Here is a 20,701-nt window from a genome sequence, read left to right as displayed (position 1 = left end):
GCCCTTGGACTGCGAGCACATCACAACAGGGGCCTGCCCTTGCTTGAATGTCCAGAAAGCACAACAGGGATTGTGCTACCACCAGCAATGCGGTGCAGTGAAAAGCTCAGTGTGTGCTACTGCCGGGTTAACAAGCATGGCTTTAATCAAGTACACGGCATGCCCCTCTGGTCAGACTCTGGCAGCGGTAGATTGATGATTCCCAAGTACATCCCCTAAAGTCCGTGAGACAGCTGTGCCATGAAGTTGGACACTGGGCTTTCTACAAGTTTGAGTGTGAGTTACTAGTGCCCTCTAGTGAGCAGCTCAGCAGCAGAACCCACCCTGCAATGTTCCCCAGAGAGGCACCCCCCCACCCCCTGGCAAAGGGTAGGGACAATACTAATAACCCAGTTCCAACCATGCACTCTCCCACTCCCTCCTTAGTCCCAAAGTGCCACTCAGGTCCCATCCCTGACCCACACGCTGAGCAGAAATCAGAATCAGTAGCATGGTTCTTTAGGTAAATTTAGAATCTTTTATTAAAACAACTCAAATAGCTGTTAAAATTCTAGTTTGCAAACTTACAGGTACAAATCGTCACGCTGAGGAAGCACGGCTACAATCTATACCCTTGAACTGGCAGCACTGCATTTGCTGGAGAAGGGGAACTGGGGTACGAGCTGGACCTTCTGGCCCTCATATTCTGCACTAACAGCCATAATAGTCTGTTTCTAAGTAATACTCTGTATTGCACATGGTAGTACCAAGTCTTGGTGACTTCTAGATCAAGATCTCAGAAGCAATTGGATTATACTAGAGCTGTCTCCTACAATCACAAGCAAATAAGCTAGTCTGAGGATGTGTCTGACTGCAGTCAGAACTGGGACTACTGTATAGGCTCAAGACAGCTTGCACAGATCTGGCTTGGGTATTAGGAACAACGAGAATGGAGCAGGGTGAGGACTGAACTAGCTTTGGAAGTACTGAGGCAGCTGAATGCTGTGCTACTAGGCCCTCCCTGCTGTTACCCACGGCAGCTCAAGGAGAGCTAGTGTGGGTACATGTATGCACGCTACAACTGTCCCTTTGCAAACACTGTACAATCATCCCCACGGGGCAATGGGTGGCAGCTTTTTCTGAGAGAAATGACCCAGCCCAGGCACTGGGACCTGGTCACTGCTACCACTTCCCCCCAGACAGCCTGGCTGTGTAAGAGGCAAAGCCCCCTGACTCCACCAGCCAGATCCAATGGGCTCCATAGGTTGCCAACCCCTGCTAGAGGACAAGGGAAGACAAAGAAAGGAGGGAGATGCCTTGCTGGCAATAAAGGCTCTATTCAGTTTTCACAAACCTTGTGCAGAGTTAAAGTTTCTGTATCACACACTCAACTGAGTTAATTTCAGTGCAAATACAAAGAGATTTGGCTTACAATAATAGCACAGGGGCAGGGAAAAGTGTCTGAAGAGATTTAAGGAATGACCCTTTTTATTCATCGCTGTCCAAGAGCACAAAACATTTCCATCATTTTCAAGCCTCCAGTAAGAGAGAAGTGTGACGTGTTTGTGCCTACCCCAGGGTCTGAACACAGAATTTCCAGGTGTAGCTTTCCTAGAGTCAGGCTTAGGACACATGTGAGACCACACACGTGTGCTAGGGAAGTGTCTAGATCTTTACTGTGTAACGGGAGAGAACCTATGGCTGCACCCACAGATAGCACTTACTGGTGCTGATCAGGAAGTAGGATATTGCCCAGTTTCACTAGAAGTGTAACCCACAGACTGGCACTGGGGTATTTTGCTGGTCAACCAGGAAATCACAATGTCCTGGTGTTGGGTTCTGCCGCCTTCCACTTTCAAAAGAGGTAAAGTAAATTCTAGCTTCTGCTATTAAATGGCAAGGATGTGCACCACAGAATTCTCCAGGACAGAGAAGCAATTGTCCCAATACTTCCAAGGCTCCTGAAAATACCATCAGCATAGGCAGGTCCTTTCCACTCTGAGATCTGGCTGCAATTAATTCACATCTTTTCCCCTTACTCCAGGGAGCTGCTTGACAGAAGCTGCCGAGTGTCTTCCTCTCTAGGATCCTGGTGCTCTTCAGACACGAATGTAGCCATTGAGCATGCCTGAGTTAGGGCAGGGCTGCAACCCCTCCTTTACAAAACCATAACAAGAAAAGGAAGTGGCTTGCTCAAAACAGTGAGCCAGGGCCAAGGCCAAGAAACAGAACCCAGGTCTCCTGTGAAGACCTGTCTTTAGTCATGTTTCTTTCCCCTATGTGAAACGTTTAATGCAAATAACTGGCACAGAGATTTGTCCCCTACTGGATAGGAAAAGCCAGAAGCAGAAGAGGCCAGCTGCAAGGTGGGAAGCAGGGTACTGCATTCTGCTGGGATGTGTTTTTCAGGTGAGGGCTGGAGAAGCCAGGCCCAGCTCAGGTCTACAGCAAAACTGTGATCTGTCCAATCTCTTTCCCTTCAAAGGGAGCTTTGCAGTGGTGGGCACCACCCACCGCCATGGGTAGATGCTGTGAGAAAGCCAGGTTGGAAAAAAATCATGGCTAAACTGCACCTCTTTTTTAACACCCCAGAACTATGCAGCAGCATGGTGAGCACTGAGTGCAGACTGAGGCAGAAGGGACAGGGCATTCTGCTGGAGAAAAGACATCCTGCCCTGTCCCCGCGTAGGGAAGGAAGCTTTCTGGAGTGTTTCCAACAGCTGGGATAGAGCCAGGCTCTGAGGGACAATTTTTAAAGTTCCTTCACCTTGAATGGGTGGCAATGAAGTCTGGCTTGGGAGGGATGCTGAGCTGTGGGACACAGGAGGGAAGAGATTAATGCGCAGCAATATGGTTCAAGTGGTACTGCCAGCTTAGCAAAGAGGCATCAACCCCATGGGTAAGGACAGAGGGGAGGCACTCAAGCAAGGCTGCACTTGCACTTCTATACCTCTGGCTACCCCAGTATCAGGAACACACTCTGATAATACGTGCACAGACCTGGCTCTGTAATGCACAAGCCACTGTGGGGAAGCATTCATTTGACTAAAGCTGCATTGAAGAGCTGGTGGCTACAATAATGCATTTAAGTATCAGTCAAGATAAAAAACTTTCCTCTCCTATGTGGGCTTTGAATGCAAAGCGCTCTGGCTGGAGGGTTAGCAAATACATTACATATAAACTACTTGTCACCACTGATGCTCCTAGCATGTTCCACAACTGCACAGAACAACTCTGGTGAAGAACACCTAAGGATAGGTACAAACCTTTCTGATAGTAATAACGCTGGGAGCAGAAATAGTAATTTAAATGTTTGCACCGCATCTTTGCTCTCATATTGCACGTCGTAATAAGATAACCATAGAGAAAGAGGCATCTTCAGTATCTTAGAAGTAGTCTTATAGGCTGTCACAGCAAAGGTAGCATGCCGTGGCAGTCAAATTGAACCTCCAAGGCACAGGTCCAACACAAGATCCCATATGCTGCTTGGCGACATTTTTTTTTCCCCTTGTGTTCCCAAAGGGAGACAGCTACACCAGTGCCTTCATTTTTTCAGAAATGTTGAGCATCTGCAACTTGTACTTGTAGTCTATGCGGGACTCATGCCACTTAGCTTTTACTTGACTAGTACAGTTAATGTGCCCCCAGCAGAAGCATTTATAGTCTAAAAGTGCTGGAGTAATGATTTCAACAAAAAAATCTCTGTCCCAACAGAAGTAACCATATCAGCACGCTAGAGCAGGCCTCATATCAGCACCTGCCTCAGGCAGGGAGAGAGCAGAAAGCCAACTAGCAACCCCCCAAAAGCGTTTCTGTAGACATATTTTATCGCTTTAATATTACACTAGCAACTCGGTGCAAACCTCCGTCATTCACAGGAAAACCAAGAAACTCATAAAAACAGAAGAGAGGCAAATACAGCAACTTAAGTGTGAACTGAGCTTAACAGAGTTTCAGTCAGGATATTCCAATCCCAAATGACTCAGAACTTTTGTTAGCAGTATTATAGTCAGTGGTGTGCGCGCAAAAGTTATGGGCACAGCGGCTAAGTGCCTTTTTTTTTCCCCTTTTTTTTTTTTTCTTTTTTGTTGCTTTTAATTTTGTTTTCTGGTTAGCAAGAACCGCACGCTGAACACACCAGCACCTAGCACCTACCAAACTCAAAGAGAAGTCTTAACATAGGTTTTATAAGCAACAGGATGGGGGGAACAATTCACAGTATCAGGACGAGCACTTGCAGGCTCCTCCCCAAGATCACCTCACCAAGCGCACAACTGTTCAAAGGGACAGTGACAAGAGTTCCCCTCTTGTGCTGCCAGGAGCTGACACTGTTCTGCTTCTGTATCTCGGGAGCTACGGCACATCATCTTCATTTTAACAACATTACGTCAAAGAAAGAAGAATCACACCTCAAAGATGTATCCAACTTCAACAGAATAAAGGCCAGCCACCATCTGGCATGTATCTGCTACAGAGAAAAATGACATTTTAAAATGGTATCTCAAGTAGAACTCGGGAACTTTGCAAACAAACACTGACACAGAGCAAATAAAAACCAACACAGTAAATATAACAACACATGTGGAAAATAAAAAAATACTCTGGGCAGTGATAGCTCTGAGTCCACATAATCCGGTGTCCCGGCAAAGAAATTAAGTTCGAAGAAGCTACTGTCGCTGTGGTTGGTGGTCTTCCATTATTGAGTTACATATAAGGTAGCTGAATAGGACTGGGTGTGGGAGACTTTACATAATGAAATTCAAGTTCAGTTAAACTGTGTGTCCTTGGTAGCTGCACAAATGGCACGAGCTGCAATGATTAGTAGTGATGGCTCCGAAGAGGGCAGTGAAACCTTTGAGATGATGACTGGTAGACACACGTTCTACGCACCTACAACTGGCTTCCCAGTGGATTGAGCCCATGCAGCGGGTATACTTTTGTACATAAAGAAAGGCAGTGGTGGAAGAAAAGCAGTTATTAAACCATCCTTATCAACGCCCAGGCAGGCTGCTGGGAGCACTACTACACAGGCGACAGACTAGGCAAAATAGCACCTACATCACACTCTGACGCTGTTATTTTCAAAAAATCAAAATCCTAAAGTGCAAGTTGCTTCCCAATTTCAGGGAATCGATGGGAAATGAAAAAAAAACTGTGGGCAGTATTTAACTGCTTTAGAGGGAGGAGGAGGTGGCAGGGAAACAGATTCCCTTTAAGCACTCAGCCATGTTACCAACTCTTGTTTAGCAAAGGAGAAGTTGGCTGCAGGTTGGAAGGGGCTATTTACCTGCCTTTATAGTTTAGCAAGTAGCTAGATCACACTCAGACCAGCATAACCCGGAAGGTATTTTTCAGCTGTGGGTCCTCGCTGGCGAGATCAGCTGCTTCTCCAGCACAGCCTCTTTCCTCACACTAGGTGTGCAGTGTGCGGTCCATGCTGCAGAAGCCAGAAGAGAATTTGAGCAAGGCTGACCCACTGTCATGCCAAATGCTCCGTGGAAGCCATTCAGACCCTCTGGGGTTCTCAGGCTAGCTGTGATGAGACAGGGCAGGAGGGTGGATCTAACGAAGCTGCATGTCAGTAGTGCGGTGCCACCAGAGGCTAGTACCCCCAGGAATATTCTTTCCTTCCCACAGATTCCTCCACAGCTTTCACCACAAGGGCAAGGCTAGAGCAGCCTCCATGGGAGACAGGCTGTGATGCTCTCTGAGAGGGAAGGGCACTCGCAAAGCTTCGTTTTTTCAAATTCCATGGTCGAGTCCTTAACAAATGTCTGTGGCACTCTAAACAGACTGAAATGAGGGGCCGGGGCCAGGTTCAACAAGGCAGGTATGTAGCTGTTATACGATTTAAGCACAAATGACAGGTTAAAATCATCAAAATGTTCAGATACAAGCAACAGCACCCGCCTCACTTAGTCATATAGCCAGGGCCAGATGGGTGTCTGGCTGCACTAACTGACTTGGACAAAGCTATGGCAAGGGACAGAAACTAAGTCAGACTCCTGATCCCGGTATTACAATTGAAGAGGGCTCAATATGGATTGATAATGGATAAAAGATATGCTGTACACTACTTTCATAGCACCTTAGGCATACTTCTTGATTGAAAAGTGGATTTGGGATGTTCTTTTGTTTGCTTTACTGGGAACTGGGGGAAGGAAGAGAAGGGGGAAACTCAAGCTAATCTTTACCAAACTACTACAGTGTTAGAAAAGCCAGGATACCTCATTCCTCCCTGCTCTTAACTGATTCTTACAGAAACTGTCCATCCATACACAACTCTGCACTGCACAAGGTTTTCCTTATCACAGAGCAAGATTTTGCTTTTCGTAGAACTGCAGTTGTTTCTGCAAGGACCAGTTCAAAAAACCTGAGGAACCTTGTGACCATCCTCATATCCAAAGCTCTGAAAGTAAAGGGCTTAGAAACTAGGAAGCCCAGAGCACACGCTACCGACAGGCCTCTGGACTTTAAACCAACACTAACAACAGAATATCACTTCATTCTATTTAGGGGATTATTCAATTTCCTTTGGCAAATGTTTGGATGCCACCTCTTTGGCATTTCCCAGATGAGCTGCAAAGTTAGATTGCCTTCCATCTTCACAAAGCCCAGAATGAAGTCTTTTGTCAGTAACCCTCCAACTAGTATGCATGTCCTTGCAGCACCTTAATATTACAGCAGGTGCTGAAAAACACACACACACACACACACACACACACACACACACACACACACACGACGACTAAACACGTATGTTGATTTTACCACGCTCCCCCAAGTCTGTATAGATCAGGCACTTCAGCAGGGCTTTTTGGTGCTTTTATCTAATGCACTTTCAATCAGTTGTTAGATAAAAGCGCCAAAAAGCCCTGCTGAAGGGCCTGATCTATACAGATATATATTAAATCTACACAAATCTAATATGATGCTTCTTCTGGGCATGCACTGCACTCAGCACAGGGGTGTCCAGATCTGAAAGTAAAAAAACCCAAAAACCTATGCTTTGTCTGTAAACAGCCAGCATAGTTATGCCATAAAGACTTTGATCACTCCATGGATCTCTTTCTTGCAAACTGGACAAGGTGATCTCCCTTTTCTCAGCATTTTTGCACATTTGAAACAGGCCACTAGGTGAGCAGACTTGCCATGGACAATATTCCCATTTCGTGGTCTCTTCTGGCATAAGAGGCAGGGATCCAAGAGTTGTTTGATATTGTCAAACGATTCTTTTTCCTTCTCTTCATGCTTGCCAAAACTCACCAATGTCTCTTGGCTACTGCAATCCTCTGCTAACTCCATGGATTTGATGGAACTGCAGGGATCCATGTGAGACTTGCCTTCTACTACAAATGGGTGTTTGGCTTGGCCAGCTGGAGCAGAAACAGTCCTCCTGCAGTCTGGAACATCAATCCCCTTGTCATCATTTTTATCTTGCATAGCATCAATATTGGACGTGGATAAAGAGTGAACCAGTTTGGGACAATCCGAGTACCAGTTCTTCCGTAAGGCCCAGCAGCGGTAACAGTACCGTTTGACTGGAGAGTTAAACTTCTTGCACTTGCTGCACTGCCAACACTCCTGAGAAATGATGGAGGCAGACAAAAACAGCGGCATGTTAGGGCATTTGTGCACGTGGCTGACTCCCTCTACATTGGGGAAACAGCAAGGGGCCTCCATCCAAAGTGGCATAGTATCCCCAAGTCGAGGCCAGCAGTTGCATGGCATGTAGCCTGATCAGTGGTTAATACGGAAAGCTTCAGATACTCCACTTGACCCACACCCCCTTCTGCACTCGGGCCTTCTCAGGTGTTTAACTCTGTCCTCCCTCTCAACCTTTGTATTGTAAAACGAAAGTAATGGTCTTATTCTGAGCAGTTTGCTGAAATTTAAATGCCTCAATCTAAATTCAAGGTGGATACCCTCTTTGAATTGGTTAGGAGTGTATTCTTAGAATCAGTAATCATTTAGCATCTGGTGGATCTACACAATTGATAGTGGCTTACTTGATTACCCTGAGATACCAAGGACAATGGCTGCCCAAGTTTAGAGTTATAATTCAGTTGTCCAGGGACAACCTAATTTGTCAAGCCAGCATAGTCTAGAAACAACACTCAAAGAGTTTTGGCTCTGCCAGTTCCATGGAGCAGCATAATGTTATTTCTTCTGACATACACCAAAAGGAAGCCTGGAAGGGTTGGTGGAGGTGAGGGCAGGGAACACAGATGAAAGAATGCAAATCTGATGTTCCTCAAGATGTACTGCAAGAACATCTCTCTGGGAAAAGTCAAAGACAATTGTTCAGAAACAGAGGGGGTTAATGGGAGGGAAGGACAGGCTAGCAGTTAAGTGCCAGCCTGAGTTGTGGGAAACTCAGGCTGAATCTCTGTTTTGTCACAAGCAACCTGTGTGCCCTTGGATGGGTCACTTCAAGGCCCAGATCCACAAAGGCTCCCAAATACTTAGGTGGATCTGGGCCTTAATCTTTCTGCCTCAGTTCCCCTTTTGCACAATGGAGGAACAGCACTGCCTCCCCACAAGAGACTGGTGTAAGGCAAATGTTATATGTCAGGAGCTCAGATACTGTAGTGATGAGGACCATACAAGTACCTCAGCCAAAGGGGAGTGAGAATTGGATGCTCTCACCATTTTGGAGACCACCAGAGGCATCCAGCAGTTTAAGAGTTGGCTTGGAGCCTGGTTGACATTTCCAAATCACCATCAAAGATTAAATCCCAGAATTCCTCTCAAACTGCAGTTCAGAACTGGGTCTAAGAATGCGTGCAGACATATCCACGCTTTTTTACTTAATTTTTTTTTAAATGATTATATTAATTCAGTGTTGAGTAGAGGGCACTGGAAAATGAGGGCCTGGTCCTCATTCCATGGGGTTCAAGCAGCATAAAGGGACCTCTAATCGCACATAAATATAGTTCACGCTCATCCATTTTATACTGTCTGCAAGGGGACTTTTGTGTGAAGAATAAAGCCTTTAATCTTTTAGACAAAGAGCAGCGGAGGCAGGTGCAAATTCTCCCACTGCCCAGCCCTGAAGGAGCAACTATGGGACAAGCAGGGTGTTTACTCTCCTTGGTCCGCTCAATACCTGACCATCCTCAGGCTGCCAAAAGTAGGTTGTTGATGCTAATTCTTGTGTTGGTATTTAAACAGACCCCTGTCGAAAGCAAATTCAACTGAGACAGAACTGCTCTTCCAAACCTCTTTGTGTAGGTCCCAAAGAAAGGAAGCGCACTTTCTTTGGGTTAGAAGAATCCATGGGAAGTGTTCTGTATCACAACCTACAGTGTACATTGTAGTTGCTAAACCTAGGGCTGACGTGTACTCAGGGCATGGAGTGCTGAGCTCAAGGATGCATACCTCAGAGGGAATTTCTGTATCCATGTCATCATCTAAGCACTGAAAATCTTCAGGGTCATCAGAATATGTAGTCTCGGTCCCCTAGAAAAATTCAACGAGTTAGTAGAACTGTATGCAAGGAATCCATATTCCAAAGTGCCCAGCCTTGTACCTTGACATTAAAATGGCCCCATCAATTTGCAACTTCATCCACTTCCAGAAAGGAGTAAGAAGTGGTTTAAAGTATGGCAGCTGCCCCCTGAATCCTCCTGACAAGTGCTACGTTCTCTTCACTGGTGTGTGACAAATTCAGGAAACTAAAGCCAAATCCTGCAAACCCCTGCTCACCTGAGGAGACTTACAAATGTCAGTGAAAGACCCATCCACTTAATCCTTCAAATGTACAAAGGGTAGCTTTACTTATGTAGTTAATCTGGCTGTCTACTGCTTACGCGGGTAGGACCAGGTCCAAACTGTAGCACTGATGGTAAAATAACATACTCGCCAAAGTACAGATAAAGTAATCTCAGTTCACCCTCCCAATTATTTTCATTTATTAACCTTAAGGTGATGCTGTAGTGACAGTAAAAACAAAACACTGACGAGACGTCACCCTTCACTCAGTTGTGTGCCTTTAAAAACTACCTCAGCGTGGAAAAAAGACAGGCAGATTACTCCTTGCAGCAACAAAGAGAATACGAAGTAGAAAAGGTCTGTCAATTAAAAGGGAGACGACCTTTACCAAGCAAAAGTTTCAAATCCTGGTTGGTCACTGGACTGGCTAATGCAGGAAAGCGCAGGAGAGATGAATGGTGAAGGGGTCTGCAAGTAAAATCTGATCAGCTGACACAGCCAACCTGCATATCGTGTGCAATGTGGTTCTTTTGACAAGTACCTTTTTGTCACCCTCTTTCCCTTCTTCACAGTCAGCTGTCTCTACTTCGGCTATGACATTTAGCTGGTCCGGCGCAGGTTCATTAAGGAACCACAAATCATCAGTAGTATCTGAAACAATGGCAGTGTCTATGTCCTGGCAGAGAGGAGATGGGAGAAAATACTTATGCATCGGCATATTGGCGACCGTGGAGGATTAAGCTTGCTAGATCCTGGTGTCTGAGTGACTGCAGCTGCAGCCATAACTTATGCTCTCCCCTTCTCTTAAAACAGACTCCTCCCCACTTAAAAGATCCTTCAGTTCCAGTGAAGTACAATTCAATAGACCAGGCTGGAAAACAGACCTATTTTCTCTAAAGCATCTCTTTTTTCTGACAGGTTCTACAATTCAGTCTTCTTGTTAATGGTTCTCACAAAGGCCACCATCATACTACATTCATCTTATCCTGAAAAATTCCAATGAACTTCATAAACTATGCACGTGGCACCACAGAAATACAAACAATCACTGCTCTGGCATGGAGAAGGACACCCACTTAGAAAATGGGATAGTCTGTCCAGAAACACCAAGCTTAACCCACAAAAAAAAAAAAAGACTTTTGATGGGGAAAACTGGATAGAGCGCTTAAGTCTTGAATGGAAGCCAGAGCAGTATTTCGCTGGTACACAAGAGAAGAGAAGAAGAAAAAAATCAAGCGTGTCAAATGTCTGCATACCTGGTTATTCTGTATGTCTGTTGATCCACTACTTCTGGCCCCGTAGTTGTTTTTTAGATTGCCTATAAACCACCATGGAAGACCAGCTACATCCCATTCCTCAAACACCAAGTCAGGTTTAGGGCTCCTACTTTTTAGGCTGCTTTCTAGTAAGTCTTTTTCTGCAGAACCAAGTGAAATCTAGGTCATGACATGTCTCTAACTTGAAAAGAAACCAATCCCAAAGTTCAACACGCTGTGTATTATTTAAACACTTACATCTATACCTTTCTGCTCAGTTATGCTAATGAACCCTTGTGTATGCTTGTCACAGAAAGACACCAAAATACTGCGCTGTTGGACTTTCACGTTAATTTGCAAAGCAGTTGATGAGTGTTATTTAAAAGTTGCCACACAAACGCAGAATACAGCAGACATCCCAATGCCTCCCCAACGTCACCAACTGCTTTTGCCATTCCCTTGACTCCAGTACTGCATTCCAAGACTCAATCTAATGCTCCTCTAAGGGCCAGGTTTAATTTTGCCTAGCCCTAGCACACTAATATACTTTGGCTCCCTTTTCACGTCAACAGCTCCAAAGACACAGACAAGGGGGCTCTACCTACTGTGGCTATGTGATCTGAAAAATATCTGTCTATCCTCATTTGATATGACAGCTATTTGGGCCTGCAAAGAAGCACCAGTTTTAAGAATCTGACTCATCTATAGCAAGACAGAGAAAAACATAGGAAAACCCTCCAAAACACACAACTTGTATGCAACTGACTTATCTTTTAATGTTGCTAGGGATTTCTTGCTAGAAATGTCTAGCTACAAAGGAGATGGAAGAAAAAGTAGAACTGAACTTAAGAAAAGAGCTGTTGGCTTGCGGGGAATGAGTGAAGACAGCTCAGTCTGTATTCTATGTAATCAAAGGACAAAGTCCATAGAAGGATAAATTGATACAAGAATAATTTCGGTACTTCAAATATCCTTCAGGAAGGTCTGCAAGATTTTTGGTGGCATTGCTTTATGATAGATGTGCTGTTTGGGCTTACCCTGTCGTTGCATCCAAGTGTTTGTTTATTTATGAAGCCAAATATACAGGCTTTCTAGCCTGGATACCATAAAATACCTTTGGCAGATATTTATGGTCCTCTAAATCCTTGCCGTAAAATCATGACTTCGGAAGATTATTTTCCACAATAGGATTTTTATTAGTCTCCCAGCATCCTAGCCTGATTGTTTCGTGCCAGGCAGGGCCCCCGAGTGTCATGAATGCCCAGGTGGATTTGTTTGCCCCCACAACTTTTACTCACCTTCACAACTGCCAGATTTGTGCTCTGAGGTAGACAAAGCAGGAGCATTGCTTTCACCCTCTGTACTCCCAGCGTCAGAAACTCCCTCTGTGCTGCTCTGCTTGAAGAAAAGGAAACGAGAGCCATTAGCCCAATCAGAGCTGATAGGGACAAGGGGATGTAGCACTTCCACTCTGAGTCACCAGCTGCAGTGCAACACTGAGGAGTTACACACTGAAATAAAGGTTTACTGAACACATACCACACACTATTAACCGCTCAAGAAAGCTGCTATGGATCTGTTATCAGCACACGTGACTTACTTTCAACCCAGGAAAAATCTTCAGGTTGGCAACAGTTCAAAAGAGTTGCCATCTTAACATTGCAATACTGTGAACCTTGTCACCCCCCACTCCTCCCGGCTCCAAAATGTATAGTCACCTCGCAGATCGGATTGTGTTAATCCCAATCTACATGTCTGAAATAAGCTAAGACTGCCACAAGATTTTTCCTGGGTTTCCAGATTCTGCCTGAAAGCTTCTGAAAATGATCCTACTAAGCAAAACCAGTTTAATCTTTTAGGAAGGTCAATTTTTTTGCTAACTCCATTGTACAAGAAGGCAAAGGGGATTAAAAAAAATACCACACAAAAAGACAGTGCAAGCTGGTGAGACTGAGGACAAGAAGTGCTACACCCCAGAGAAACGCGCTCAGAGAATGGAACTCTGTAATGAAGAGAACAGAGAAGGGTCACTCTGTCCCTGGTCCGTGGACTCCCAAGAACTTTTTAGGAAGGTGAAGACCTGCCAGCCAAGCCGCAAAAAAGTTCTGGCAGTCCACTACGCACAGGTACAGAGAAGGGGCACTCTGTACAACAAAAGAAACCACCAGGCAGTGGGTTTACCTTCGGCTGGTCTTGGCTTGCGTTATCGATGCTCTGATCCTTTGCGTGAACAAGAGTCTGTGCAGCATCTAGATGGCAGGTAAAACAAAAGAAAACACCTTCCCTGGTAATAGCCATTCTCACAACACAGAAGGCCCTCAGCACGCAACCAACGAGCCAGGCTTGGCAGACAGGCTTGTGCTACTTTAAGGAGAAACCAGAATCTTTTCTTCTTTAGGGAGGTGGCCAGTTACCGATGGCTAATACAGGCAGACGAGGGTTGTTTCCTTGGTTTTGGCATAGATGCAAGAGGCAAGGTCCTGCAGAGTAAGTAACCAGGGTCTGTGGCCACTGAGAGACAAGGCTTGATGGAATCTCATTGTGGGGCAGAAACCTGGCTCTTCCCAATGCCAAAACCTATCCCTCCAGCTCCCATTGCAAGTTTCCTTCATGCCTTACACAGGAAGCCTGCTTGAGGATAGGAAGCTCAGAGCAGCAGCAGAAGTGGTTAACACTGAACTGGAACCAAAAGCAGTTCCCTGTTGAAGACTAAGGCAACAGAGGAGAGAGTGGGATTCCTTAAGTGCTCTTTTAGTGGCCCAAGAGACACTGAAGAAATGTCATTTTGAAGAGGGAAGAACAGAAACTAGACTGAAGTGGGGAGGAACATGGTATAGGCAGGTGCCTCCATAGGCATCTTGAATCGGTGTCTCTTCTATACAATTTATTGCAGACAAGTACACCATACATAAAGGTTAGGAGAGTCCCATCTAAGTAGCTAGAGCAACCAGCTTAACAAAAGCTGATCCTGCCTAACCACGGAGACAGATTTTAGAAGAGACTGCACTCTGTGCAGGAAGGCTTGTAATAGAAACAAGAACACGAAGTGTTCCTTCCCTCTTTTCATTTCAGTAGAAAACTCCCCCTGCTTTCTGTGAGCGCAGGAATGGAGTTTTATGCCCGGTACACTTCACAGCACAAAGACGACGTGAACTATAGTTGTAGCGTGAAAAGTGGCTGCAATGTGACCTTGCTGGGTTCCACATTCTTTTCTACTCGGGTCGGCATTGAACATTTTTAGTTTAAAACTAACTGTGCTTTTTTTTTTTTATAACTTCTCAACAAAGCAACTTTGAAAAATCCAGCTATTTCCATCATCTCTACTAGTAAATATTCTGCAGCCACTGATTAGCTTACGCCTGAAGGAAAAGAATCTGTCTAGCTCATCTTTAATTGCTTTGGCTCTCCGCTGGCAAAGCGGAGGAGAAAAGGGGCTTTATGATTAAGACGTACTCCCTCCCTGTCTTTTAACATTATATAAATAGCACGCACTATTCTTGGAATAAGTGAAAATATACCTGTCATATTGGATTTTTTTTCTGAGTATAGAAATGAAAAAAAAAAACCCAACATTTTTCAAGAAAGAAACGTACTCCTAAAGAGATGCTGTATGACTCATCTGTGTGGTGAACAGCTGGGCAAGGACAGCACCTGATAAAAAACACTATGTACGAGCCAGGCATTATTACTACGATGTGTTCTTGTAACAGACACTTTCCTTTCTAGGAGTGTGTGTACTATAAAGAAGAAGTGACCAGAATACCTTGCGAAGTGATATGTCGGTAAGGACTGCGGCCACTGAATATTGCTGTTACTAAACCTCAAGCATGACAAGTTTTTGAGCACTACAGGATTTATAGTTACCCCCTACATGGAAGAAGGAAAAAAAAATCCACAGCCACTTTTCTTAAACATGTTTCAATTTAACATTAATTGGAGGTACATCTTCAGAACCTGGTCTGCCAAGCTTGTTCCGCTTTGTAGTCATATGCACACAAACACACACACGCTCAACACTGGTATAACCCATTGATCCAACTCACTAAAGGAATAGTATTTCCTTTGGCAGGTTTAAAAATAGTTACACCATGTCTGTCACACACACAAGCACACAGATGTACACCACATACTCACACCACAAGTAGAGGGAAGGAAAGTAAGGGACTAGAGGCTGTCCTTGAGGTCCTTTGTTTTCCACATATGCTGCTCATGGGTAAGTCAGGGAACTGCCAACAGACGTTAGCATTCACACAGTCATTTTGTGGGAACAGGAAGGCATACAGACAAGAAAGGGCTCAAGCAGGTTCTCCATGACAAATGGGAAAGGGTGATCTTTGGAAGCACTGAACAATGCCACATCCTGCTAAGAGCAGAGAACCTGGCAGTGTGGGACCACATATTCTGAAACGCCCTCTGATTTTGCAAACATTACTACTGGCTTAAGCAAAGTTAGACTAGATTCTCCTGAAAACCGTGCCCTTTGTAGCTGCTTAGGGCCTTGAGGAAGCACGATGTAACCCCACAACTACCACCACCCTGCACCCATACTTGTTGCAGTGCAAGTTTTCTTTTAAGTGGAGACTAACAGCTACACAAACTGAGCAGGCTTCCAGGAAGCCAGCAGCAGAGATTAGATTAGAAATGAGATTTGTTTCAATTTGAGATCTTTTGATGTACAGGGATTTCACAGCTTTCCTAAGGGGGCAACAAAGAGGGACTTTCAAAAGTTTCAGAGATTTGATTACATGTGAATGATTAGTATTTGAATGGCAGAACTGGGCTGGATATTCAGGGAAAAGTTTATCCAGCATTTTCTATACTTGGTCCTAGCTAAGAACATGAAAGCACAGAACCAAGTGAGAATGGGGAATCACTCAAATACAAAAAAAATCCATGAAGGTTATGAATGTAAGAAGATACTGAACAGATGGGGAAAGGTTTCAACAGGGTATTTTTAGCCAAACCAGCTCACATACAACTAGAATGTAATCCTGTCCAAGTTGTGCCTCTACATACATTCTGTCACCTATCCTACTCTAAGGTACAGCCACAGCCACACACAGGTGTATCAGGCAAAGAGATAATTGATTTCAAACCACTGCTAGTTTGCCAGCGCACACAACTTGACATGTTTTCAAAAGACTATGACATCTTGAAGCCTTCAACAAGAGTTTATTTAAACTGGAGAAATGCATTTTCCTGGATACTGTTACTTACCCAAATCAAATTGTACTGTACTGAATATATTTGTACAACACTACTGAATATATTTGGCCATACTGAGAGACACCTACCTGTAACAGTAGCTGAAAGCAGGTTCCTTCTCAACATGTCATAAACTGGGCTGCAGGAAAAAAGAAGACCGATAAATGTGATTGCAGGGATAAATAAAACAAAACAGCCTTGCGCCTTTTGATATGAGCAGCCAGAATTCCAGGCTCTAGCTAACTGATCCCATTTCGGAGAAATCAGTGATGGAGTCAAGTATCCATTACTTGCATCCTGATGGATCACAAAGTTTCTGTTTCTTTCCACAATGAAGGAATCAAAGAGTAGAGTCTCCTTGCTCACAGTCAGTACCCTATCCCAATAAATCATCTCACTGCTCCCATTCCTCCCCTAACCTGTTTCTTCAGGGTGATATTGCCAGGGCTTGTGTTCCCAAATTACCTGATGCCTCATAAAGACTTCTGTATTTCCCCTTTGTGAAAGCCCGAAAGCTTGCAACTGTGAAGCAACAAGCCCTCATCTCTACCACCCAGAAATGTGGTCTCCGCAGTGACCCGAAAAAACAGATTGGGAAATCACAGAGCCTAAGCATCACAGCAGCTGGTCCACTGCCTCAACAGTGCAGTGGGGAAATTGTGTTAAGGCACTGCCTTAACACAGATGAAATAAAGATCAAGTCTGACCAATGGAATTCCACAGCACTAGTGAACCCACCTCTCTATAGAGATCTTCACAGAGGTCTCATCTCCTCTGAAAATAGGAACACTATACTTGGGTGACCTGCCAAAGCAATCTCTTTAATACAGACGCACCATCCCCCCCTTTAAGGCCTGCACAGCAAAGTCCCATCCCTTCCTACCGTGGATTTGTCACTGAAAAGCTGTCCAGTCCCATCAGTTCTCTCAGCGGATCCCCTCCACAGTGCACTATGTGTTGTTCTTGCTTATCGTATAGCTCCCTCACCATGATATACTGTCCTAGGTAATGCATGACCTGTGGATACATAAGATAATATTAGTCACGTCTGCAGTTGATACTAAGCCAGCAAGGACTCTAGGGTTTGTTCTGGTAATGTTTGCAATGGAGGCACAATCAAATACTCCCTTACCAACCTTACAACATATTTTCCTAGTGCTTTCTACCCATACTCTCAACCATCATCAGCGAACGCATCTTGTGGCAGCTCTGCAAAGCGCTTAGATGTTAATGCTTTTACAGATGGGGAAACTGAGACAGAGGGGTCAAGTGCTTTGCCTGCAGTGTTACAGGTAGTCAGCAGCACAGCCAGTACTAGAGCCCTGGTTTCCCAGCTCCCAGTCCAGGTCCTGCTTTTCCAGATCCTTGATCACTATGGTCATTTTCCAAGCATGCTTTGAAAACATTTTGTCAGGCCTATGCTTAAAGATCACATATCCCTTCTCTTGTACCACCCTTGAGACCCCTGGAGCGAGTGTACTCAGAGTTCCCAAAATGAGATGCTGTTTCATTGTTGAAAGGGAAGTTTGTTCTGCTCTGGCATTAAACCAAACTACTAGGTTTCATGCAGCCCATCCAAAAACAGAAAATGGAACCGTGGCCAATTTACAATAATTCCAAGTTCTGCAGTTAGTTAAAAATCTTTCCATTTAATTAACTGATACTCTTTCATTAATTCCAGCCACTTAGGAGGTCAGCAAATAAAACAGAACTCTCTTTGCTGTCTGAGATTACAACAGGGAACAGGACAAGGTTGAAATTATTTACAATCTATACACAGGCCCCTTTCTCAGTCAAATGGAAGCCAGCTGGCTGAATCAGTCTGTTGAGGTACTACGCAGTAACCTAAGATCTACTCAGAATAACCCTGGTTTTGACTCCTGGTAGTTTGAGGCAATGCAGCGGGCCCGAAGCAGTGTCTGTTGGTACCACTCTGCAAGTATCCAAGTGAAAGAGGGAAGGCAATCTGGTGAACAAAGGAAGCAGGGCAGGAAGCACTACTCATCAGGGAGGACGAGCTCAGTCATGCTCTTGGGTCTGATGAGGAGACACTTTGCTCGGCAAAGGCAAGAATAAAGATAATAAATGCAGGATAACTTGCACTGGAACCATGGAGAAGTGCAGAAAGAAAACAACGTTCCTTAAGGGCTAAGGCCATAGAACAACAATCATATCGAGATGAACCCAAGTGAGACGCTCCGAGGATAAGATAGTCAAGTGTGTATGTGCCATGCAGGCAGGATTTCTTCCACGATTAGCAGAAAAATGGATACTCTTGAACAAAGATGTATACAACCTAAAAACTTGCCAACAGTGCGTGCTTCTGTTCACTGGAAAAAGATTGACTCCACTTTGTTAAAATGTCAATCCGCAGTAGTAGCTTGCATTTACCACTGAACCCCCTTCCATTTGAACCATCCAATTTGTTTTTGCAAAAATTTTAGAAGCTAAATAAGTTATTTAAATGCATAAGTGTTTAAACTAAGTCACGCGGCTCTGCAGGGGTATCTGACACATTCATAATGAAAAAGCACTGCATTTAATTCTTTGCAGACAGGACACCCCTGTAAATCACAGGCAGTGTCATTTTTTTAATCTTGTACACATTTTGCATTTTAATCTTAAAATAAATGAATTCAGAGTCTCTCGGGTTTAGCTGACAAGTCATTTCAAAGAAAACTTAAGAGAAAAATATCAAATGGAGTACAATTTTTTTAAAAAACCTTCCGAGTGTGGCAGAGACAGCAAGACAATCACAAAGTGTCTTCTACAATCTTACAGGTGTGCAACGATCTATTAGATCTTTCCTCTCTCTCAAGCAGTTGCTGAATTCCCCAAATAAATGATTTCCATTCATATTTTGCACTCCTATAGCAATTCCCACAGAGGCTCTCTCATAAAGCAATTTATGATCAATCAAGTCTCAACATCCCTGCATGTAAGGTTCCCCGTTTCACAGGTGGGGCACCGAAGCGCAGACAGATCCAGGGCCTGATTCTGCACCCCCAGGAGCTACGAGGCCTGGAAATCATTCTTGGAAAATAATCTCCCCCGGCGAGTCCAAGTCCACAAGGAACCCCGATTACTTGAATGGAGGCTACACTCCAAAGGAACAGCTTAAAAAAACAAAGATTAAGCGATGCATGGCCTGGCCATGCATCACTGACCAAATTGGTCAGAAAAGCTACTTTTGCCACCTCCTAAACCCCAAACATTTTAGTGACTAGAACAGTTTACACACAAATAGCTTCAAAATTTCCTGTAGCATGATAGAGATCAGGCTATCTGTTCCTGTTCGTGCAGCACCTAAAACAACGGAGCGGCTAATTCAAAGAGCGGCAAAATGATTTTCCACCTTTCAAGTTTCTGAATTTAAAATCACACAGTGGCACTCTGATCATCTCCCAAGGGAGCACTCCAGCTCCTCCTTTAAATTTAACCAGAAAATGGGAATCATGGGCTCACCTCCTTCAATGTGAAGGTTTCACCTTGTGCACCTGCAGCTTGCAGAATCCTCAAGAACGGCAGTCTTGGTCGTACCTAGGATGCAAAATGCAGTTTGGAGTGAGCGCTATGGTGTGGTGAGCTTCCAAGAAGACACAAGCATTTGTGAGATTCATTTATGGGCCCCAAGTGCATAGCTAATAAACGCCTCTGAGAGTGCCTTGTACCAGGGTATCACATTTAATCAGTAGAGCAAAATGAGAAAAGTGGCTCTGCAATCCGAGTTGCCAGCCAAGGGGAACATTGCTGGCCTTTCAATACCTTCCTGATGGCACGTTCACATTTTTCTAGAATCAACCTGCATTTGATGAATGCCTAAAGAGAAGCTAAATCCTGACTATAGCCTCAAGCATATCTATCAGCTCCACGCAAGTAGACCCCTGTTCAGATGGCTCCACAGCAAACAACATGGGGCCATCCCAGCACATCTCATTGCAGGACTGCAGACTCAGTCAGGATGCTTCACTAGTTAGAAGAGCTGAACTCAGTCTGTGCAGCTGCTTTACCATTCTGAATCCGGCACAAACTAAGCACAGCCACCAAACTAGGAAATCCAAACTTAGAGCCCTTAATCATCTATATTGCTCCATTAACTTTAATAGAATTATTCATGTGAGCAAGGACTACAGAATTAGACCCTTGGTGAGGGGAATCCTAGATGGTGAATAACTCCACACATTAGTTGTAAGGTCTCAAGTGATAATGGAGTGGCTATGTCATTAACTTCAATTATGCCAAGTCTGAATCTGGGTCACTGAATGGAATGAATAGATGGGAGTCCATTAGACCAAGCTGGTGCTTGGCTACAGCAATTTGTGAATGGAGACAGTATCACAAGAATGCAGCATATCAGCATTCTTCTGTAAGTAACTGTTGCTGAGGGTCTGATCCTGTAATCTTTGCAGCCGCTGAACTTCCACAGGCTATAATGTATCATGGGCACGCACATGAGAAGGCAGAACACAATAATTCCAGTTTTACTCACACTACACACAAAATCAATGGTCAAAAGCAGTTAAGATAGTTAATGGTACACGAGAGCA

The 20,701-nt window shown here is 44.4% G+C and overlaps 1 protein-coding gene across 1 annotated transcript in view; it reads right to left on the bottom strand.

Annotated features, from left to right (window-relative positions):
- Positions 1–494: 494 nt before the first annotated feature.
- Positions 495–20,701, bottom strand: part of MDM4 (MDM4 regulator of p53) — a 33,044-nt gene continuing 12,837 nt past the window's right edge. Inside the window, exons 3-11 of the mRNA XM_006273883.4 lie at positions 19,620–19,694; positions 17,038–17,171; positions 16,244–16,293; positions 13,131–13,198; positions 12,248–12,344; positions 10,950–11,110; positions 10,235–10,369; positions 9,361–9,441; positions 495–7,563 (exon numbers count right to left, since the gene is read on the bottom strand). Of these exons, the coding sequence (XP_006273945.2) occupies positions 7,012–7,563; positions 9,361–9,441; positions 10,235–10,369; positions 10,950–11,110; positions 12,248–12,344; positions 13,131–13,198; positions 16,244–16,293; positions 17,038–17,171; positions 19,620–19,694 (1,353 nt within the window). The 3' untranslated portion in view covers positions 495–7,011. The remainder of the gene's footprint in view (positions 7,564–9,360; positions 9,442–10,234; positions 10,370–10,949; positions 11,111–12,247; positions 12,345–13,130; positions 13,199–16,243; positions 16,294–17,037; positions 17,172–19,619; positions 19,695–20,701) is intronic.

This window comes from Alligator mississippiensis, chromosome 14 (assembly GCF_030867095.1).
Source record: "Alligator mississippiensis isolate rAllMis1 chromosome 14, rAllMis1, whole genome shotgun sequence".
Taxonomy (NCBI): Eukaryota; Metazoa; Chordata; order Crocodylia; family Alligatoridae; genus Alligator; species Alligator mississippiensis.
The sequence above is the reverse complement of the archived record's forward strand: the minus strand, read 5'-3'. Positions and strand labels throughout refer to the sequence as shown.